Source organism: Austrofundulus limnaeus, unplaced genomic scaffold (genome assembly GCF_001266775.1).
Source record: "Austrofundulus limnaeus strain Quisiro unplaced genomic scaffold, Austrofundulus_limnaeus-1.0 Scaffold53, whole genome shotgun sequence".
Lineage (NCBI taxonomy): Eukaryota > Metazoa > Chordata > Actinopteri > Cyprinodontiformes > Rivulidae > Austrofundulus > Austrofundulus limnaeus.
The window spans coordinates 2,019,270-2,026,743 of NW_013952455.1; the positions used below are offsets into that span (position 1 = coordinate 2,019,270).

The window sequence follows — 7,474 nt, forward strand, 5'->3', positions numbered from 1 at the left end:
CACACACACACACACACACACACACACACACACACACACACAGGAAAAATAGACAACTGTAAAACTATAATTCTATCTGATTTTACTCTATAGATATATGTTGGAGTGAAATTAACATTTTCCTTTTATTCTATGCACTTACAGCATGTCTCACAAATCAAAAGCAAAAAAGTAGTATTTACTTTCAGAAAAAGAGAAATGGCCAAAATGATAAAGATGATGTGCTGTCAAACCTCAAATTATGCAAGCAAACAACTTCATATTATTTTAGAAACAACAATACTGTTTTAACTCAGGAAGTATTCAGAAATCATTTTGGTGGAATTTATTCTCACCAAATACAGGATAACTGTGCTGTGGTCTCTTTATTTTGACAGAGCTGCATGTGTTTGATGACATTTAACTCACGTTATTTCTTCTGGTTGGTTGCAAGAAGAATCTCCTAGCAATGTGGCAGGTTGAAACTTCAATAAATGCAGTGGCCTTTGGTACTGTGAGGCCTAACAGTTCTTGTTTTTCGTTCTGACTTGTTGCACTGGCTAGCTTCTCATCTGTCCAGTAGCATGCTGTTTTGCTGCGGGAGGTTCTCTCTTTTGTCTGTTTCGCATAACCAAGTTGTAATGTAGGAATGTTATCCACAGAGTTCGGATAATTAACTGCCATGCCAGAAAAAAAACAAAAAAAAAACGCCGATTACACACTTTACTGTTTTTCATCGGAGTGAAGTCCTGGCAGCGAAGCGCATTGAGCCACAGCTTTCTTCTTTTAGTAGCTTTGCTCAATTTTCCTAGAGGAATTCGGTAAAAAGAACAAGGTTCTCTGCTGTCTTTTACTCGGTCACATTGCCTCGAGCAATTAAACACACTACAAAAATCCCTTTTCCCCATCGCTATCGTTGGAAGTAATGTAAACACTCAACTCGATTGGCGGCTTCCCCCCGGCTTCCGGCTGAGGTGCTAAAAATGTGTGTGCGCATGAGTGATAACGTCAATTGGTAAAAGGTCTATTCAAGTTGGTACTACTGTATGGCACAACAATCATTCCAAAATATATTTAAGCCACAAGGGCCACATGGTGGGTCAGATGGTAGTGCTGTTGCCTCTCTGCAAGAAGGTTGCCAGATCAAATGTCGGCCCAGAGACCCATCTGGGTAGAGTTTTCATGTTCTCTCTATGTATGAGTGTTTTCTCTGGGCACTGTCAAATGTCAAAGTTTGTTTTATTGAACATTTTAATTGATTTACACTTTGAGCAGTCTTGAAGATGAAAATGGAAGCAAAGTTTGGATGATTGATTTCTAATTTTATTTATGTGTGAACAAATGCAGGTTTGACTTTGAAATGAAAAAGCATTTCTGCTAATGCACTATAATTTTCCGATTTGACTTTTCAAAATGAATTTTGGTCACTTTTTACCAGGACATGTTTTGAAAATTATGTCGTTGTTTGCTTTATTTAAGTTTTTAATTAATTTACACTTTGAGCAGTCTTGGAGAAGAAAATGAACATACAGTTTGGATTATTAATTTATAATTTTACTTATGAGTCATAAAATTCAGATACATGTTGAAAATGAAACAGCATTTCTATTAATCCATTTTAATTAAAATATTGTTACATTTTTGCTTCCATACAAAGGCGCATGGGACTTTTCATAATTTAAAATTTGAGTATATGGGGTCTTATAAGGTGTACAAATCTAGATATGGGCTTAAATCTAATCTAAATGTCTCTTGTAGTTACTGTATTTTATATTTATTCTTAACATAATTCAAAGATAAAATGAGTACCATGAGTTAAGACTATCTGATGTCAACTCCTTGTACCTATAGTTGGACCAATGTTTGAAAAGACTAAGTGAAAATACAGTGTTTCTACATGATAGGAGATTACAATCTTATAACCAGGACAACTGCTGGTGGGCCAAATCAAGTGGCCTGGCGCACCAACTTTGGCCCGCTGGCCCCACTTTGGGCACCTCTGCTCTAGAGGAAATGCTTCCTGAGGTACCTTATGCATGCATATTGCAAAAAAAATCCAAAAATCATRCATAACGTTGGGGGTCACATTATACATGGGAGTAGACTTTGACAATTTCTTTTATCAATCTACTACAATAAATTAAACTTTTTTTGTGTATAACTAAAATATCGTGTCGTGGAAAAAAAGTAAGAGGAAAAACCTTTTCCTTATTAACTGCAGAGATGAAAAGAAGACGTGGACATCAGTCACATTTAAATTCGTAATTGTCATAGTCAACGTGTTTTGGTTTGCTTATATTCTATAGTACTTTGTTATTTAGATTATCTCTGTGTTTTTTATACTTTGTTTCTTGTGCTGTCCCCATCTTGTGCTCTTTATCATTCATCTTTTCCTCAGTCAGCTCCAGTCAGTCACTCACCTGTTCATTATTTTTAATCAGTCTTCATCCATGTGTTGCTCATCTTCCTTCTCCCTCAGTGTCTATTTAAACATTCATCTGTCACCACTTCTCTGGTGGATCATTGCATTGCTTAGCCCTTCTGTCTCGGTCTCCCTGTGTCTTCCTGCATCTCCTGAGTTTTTGTAAGTTTGCTGCCATGTCAGCTTTTTGTTTTATTTAATACATGTCTTTATTTTTCTGAGCTTCCCGTGTCTGCCTACTCCTGGGTTCATTCACCAGTTAAACCTGACATTAATAGGACCAAACAAGCTGCTCTTCAAAGCTGCCCAGCTTGCTAATTTAACAAATGGCTTCTGCTCTGGGAGAAGACCGTTCTCAGCGGCATGTTGAAGCTTGCGCTGCTCCTCTGCAGCCACAAACATGTCCACAAGTGTGTCCCCAAAACAATCTGTTTCCCCACCAGAAGGTACACCACAAAGACTGAAAAATCCTGCAATCTGTTTGGATTTAAGGGTAGCATTAAACACGAGGATTAGATTTTTTTCTGCGTTTTAAGCTCAAAGACTGGGCGGTTGCATTATACTCTAATTACATTATACAGTACATGCATCATCCAGTAGTTGCTGAAATATTGCTTCACAGGTAATGTGAAGATTCTTCATCTGAATGGTCTGTGGAAATAAAATGGTGGTCCTAAAACCTCATCTGAGCCATGGAGTCTAAACATTTTTTAATAAATAGAATGGACACTGAGTTATTTTTACTATAAAATTTATTAATATCTCACTTGTTTTAGGTAGCTTGTTGAAAAGCCCAAGTTTGAAGAAATGGTTTAAATTTGACAGAACTGATGAGCAAACGGCTGGTCTGAACACAAAGGAGACTACAGTGGATTGCTGCCATCTAATAACACTTCCAGTTTCCAAAATTTCAAAATAATTAATGCTGTCAAACGGTTGTTTACACAAGATTCTCTGGTTATTTAAAATAATAAACAGCATCACAAACTCCAGTTAGTTGTTGAGGAATCACCTGGCAGGAATTTCAGATTAACTCTGCCAAATGGTGGTGTCTGTAATCCAGAATATGATTGGATGTAAAAGCTTAAGTAATAGTTTTGCATGAATTGATGTGAATTCATGAAGTTGTTTTAATGTGGCAGCAATCTGCTTTAGAAGTGGGCCCAATTGTATTTGATTAAAAAAAACTATGCTAGAAATACTAAAATAAAGTAAGAAAAACAGCTAAATGCCAAAAAAGCTCGAAATAGTTGGTCTGAATGAACCTACTTTCAGACTAAATTTCTGTTTGTCAGCTAAATTTTTTGAAACTTTGTATTAAATTTCAGTTTTTGGAAACCCTACTATTGCACTGAATGGATCTTTAAGAAGAGACATGAAAATCTTGCTGAACTTGACCCTTGAATGGCACAGAGGTGCTTCATGTTGCTGCTGCTTGTTTGTAGCTGTGTTCAGACTACTTCTGTTTGCTTCATTTACGAGGCTATCTGTAAGTTACCAATTCTTTTTCAGATTTACAAAGAAACCCACATCAAAATGGCTGAACTACTTATTTGATGCCTCTCTCTGTCTCTCTTGTGCTTGGGCTCTGACTTCTGGGGACCAACAAGTCTGATCGATGAATCAATGAGTTGAGAATTCAGTCTTCCTTGGGAAAAGGGGTTTGTCTCAGTTATGTAAACCTTGGGGACATGCCTTAGTAGCTTAAAACTTTCTTTTGATCCAGATCCAGATACACAACAAAACTTTGGAAAAGATAAGATAAGATAAGATAAGATAAGATAAGATAAGATAAAAAACTTGCCAGTTTTGTTTATTTAAATCAAATCAGGTAAGTCATCAATAAAAAGGTAAATAACCTCAACTGCTTTTGAAAAAGATTCAATCAGAAATGCAGATTCTTACGGTTGTGTCAATGTAAACATTTTTATTAAGAAGAATCTGACAGATCCTGACTGGTTTTTGTTTTTGCAACGATGCATCCTGGGTGTTGTAGTTCTTGTCCAGCTTGACCTTTTTATAAATCCAGTTTGGCACATTTGATGAATCAGTTAAGGTTTAGTTAAAGGGACACACAGATTAGAGTTTATATGGAACATGTGTATTCTTGAACCTGATCTCTTTTTCTTTCTTCCTCTGTTTTGTTTCTGTCCAAAGGATTTGCCGTTGCCTCGTAAAAACAGCAGGTGAGTGTTACTTTTTTTTCTTCCTCATTTCCCTCTATCTCTGATCACACAGGTTTTCTCTTTATCCTGGGAGAAGCGCTCCTCTTTTTGTGAATAAAAAAAAACAAGCATCTGTCAGTCAGTTATCAGCAAGGTTTCTTCTCCTGATCATACATCAGGTTGGCAGGCTGTCCTGATTTGTTCGTTCTGTTTGGAAGCTGTGAGAACACTTGAGTGGGGTTTGTGGAGGGTGCAGTTCATGTGTGAAATAGGAAGATGAGGAGGCCTCCTGAAGAGCAGCTGGAGTGTGTCAGACTCTGATCAGGACCAGCTGACAGCTGAGGATTCTGTCCATGGTGCTGAAAGTTATTTATCTAACACTCCCCTCTACTTTACTTACTTATTAAAGGGTGTCGATGCATTAGAACTGAAGCACACTTATTACGAATCAGTCATTATTCTTTCGTTTCAATCACTACTCTTCTCACATAACAAACCAATACAAAATCTCCAACAAAACATGCATCTTGATCAGGAATTTTGTGTTGTGCAATACACCAAATAGCATAGAAACTTTACAAAAAGTAAAATATCTTTAAAAAAATGTCCATTTATAAGATTTTGACAAAACTAATGAGAAAACCCAGCCCTCTTTGGAGCACTACAGCTCAGTCCCACTTCACAGTAAAACCAAATCAAACTGACATTTTGATGTATTTAATAATTTTACACACCTTTAAACTTATTGTTTGTGAAGATTTGACCACATAATGTTTAACTTGGAATGTGAGGTGGTTACACACTATTTACTTTTGATCTGTTAAAATTTGAATTTTTTCTAACTAGAAATTTAAATTTTTCTTTTAATTTATCATAACATAAAACACTGTAGACACATAAGAAGTTAATTTTTTTTATTTACAGTTCTGAAACCTTTTGAACACATCTTTGGTTTTGCACGATGATAATTTGTTTCAGATCTGTTTCCCCCCCCAGTGTTTGTGTCTAACTGTCTTATTAAGAGTGCTGTCAGGGAGTGAGAGGCACAAGTTTGTGATTACCATGGTGACCCAAATAAGCCAGTGGTAGCAGATTTAACTTTTCTTTTGAGCTTTATCCACTTCTTATACATTTTATACATAAAAATATTTAGTCAGCTTAGATTGCGTACTGTATTACAAAAGTCATTCTACCCTTTGCAAACTCTGGTGTGGCCTTGAACCAAACTAACTACAGGAAACATGCCTTTTTGGGCATCACGAGCAACCATTGCCAAGCATCATGGTAACAATTAGCCTTTCAATGTTGCTAACCCTAACACTGCGCTACAAACAACGAGCCGTTGTGGCTCAGGGCACACAGAGCATCTCCTCTCCTTTGGGTTGCAGCATGCATTTGCCAACGCCGGCCCAAAATTAGAAATACATAATTGTGAAACTGCCATTAAGTGAGCTGCTCTTGATGTTCTAAATGCTAGTCGTATTAACAACACCATCTTTTTTTCCAGGTCTGTACTCTGTCCTGCCCCATCACTTCCGTTCAATGGGCACAATGATCAGCACCTGCGTGGCTTTGTTTATAAATTATAGTCCACTTACAATGTGAATGCAAACCACGCCAAAGGAAAAAAAAATTCTGCTTTTGGTCCGGACCTAACAAGTGGACCAAAGCACTTTCCTGGTGTAAATACACCCTTATAGTCAAACTAGAATTAGGTTTATTTTGCTGTCGGGAACCAGGTTTTTGCCATACACAGCTGACTGACAGCGCTACCTTTAGCTACACATGATGGAGAAAATCCTGCACTTTTTCATTAAAAGGAATTAAGCTGCCCAAATGGTATGATGAAAAAGTTTTTCTGGGTTTAAAATGGTAAAACACCTGTTAATACACTAAAACCAAGATGCCAATATTTTTCTATTGTGTTACCATACAATTTACGTGTTTTACACTCCCTTGCAATACTTTGTGGATAGTTGACAAACCAGACAACACCAACAGTGGAAAAAAAACACTACAGATGTTCATGGAGTTTTGTTTTGAAATAAATCTGAAACATAAGAATATTAGTCTGGACTTGCCAAAAGGCATGACTGTCACAACAATAAGCAACATTTAAAAAGAATACTCAGTACAAGAGGACACAGTCGTCACAAGGATTATTCTGATTTGACAATTCTGCAAAACCTTTGATGGTAACGCAAAAATGTAACAAAATAACACAGGAATACCCCCCAATGTCCTCTTGGCGACTCCCTGTCATTCAGTTTGATGCACTTAAATCTCTTTAAAATGATCTCCAAATATTCTCTCCATCCATCCTTTCCTTCTGCCACCTCATGCCAACAGTGTCTCAGGATTAGTGTGTCCCTGTCTCCCTCACTTCACATCCAGTCTTTCTCTGCAGGAGGCTATTAGTCCCACATCCATTATAGATGTTCTCCCTGGACCTGGCGTCACATTCAGTCTGCTTACTGTGTTTCATTCATCAGTAAAGACAACCATTGCATCGCCATTAGCTATGGTTTCTTAATGTTTGACTCGCTTCCAAATCTATTTTAAAGTTATGTAACTGTCCAGATGAAATTGTCCCTCAGTCATGTCTTCCCTTTCTGCTTTGATGAATTAACCTCTCTCGTTGCTCTTGTTCCTTTGTTCCAGATGTAAATAGCCCATAGTGAAAGCTTTTAAGTAAGAGGAAAGCATAAAAGTCACTACAATACGTACAGCACCTCAGCCTTGAGAAAACAGCCCACAATCCCCTGCTGCCTTTTGTTGTTTCTTTCTGAAAGAACGACCCACCCTTCCTCCTTCCATCACTCCCTCTGTGTTGCTCTCTCTCTCTCTCTCTCTCTCTCTCTCTCTCTCTCTCTCTCTCTCTCTCTCTCTCTCTCTCTCTCTCTCTCTC

General features: G+C 37.5%; 1 protein-coding gene across 3 annotated transcripts in view; it reads left to right on the forward strand.

Annotated features, from left to right (window-relative positions):
* The window catches only part of LOC106517857 (microtubule-associated serine/threonine-protein kinase 1), a 79,056-nt gene that overhangs the window by 17,804 nt on the left and 53,778 nt on the right, over positions 1-7,474 (forward strand). For all 3 annotated transcript variants that reach the window (XM_014008892.1, XM_014008894.1, XM_014008896.1), the window contains exon 2: positions 4,559-4,587. In XM_014008892.1, the coding sequence (XP_013864346.1) occupies positions 4,559-4,587 (29 nt within the window). The remainder of the gene's footprint in view (positions 1-4,558; positions 4,588-7,474) is intronic.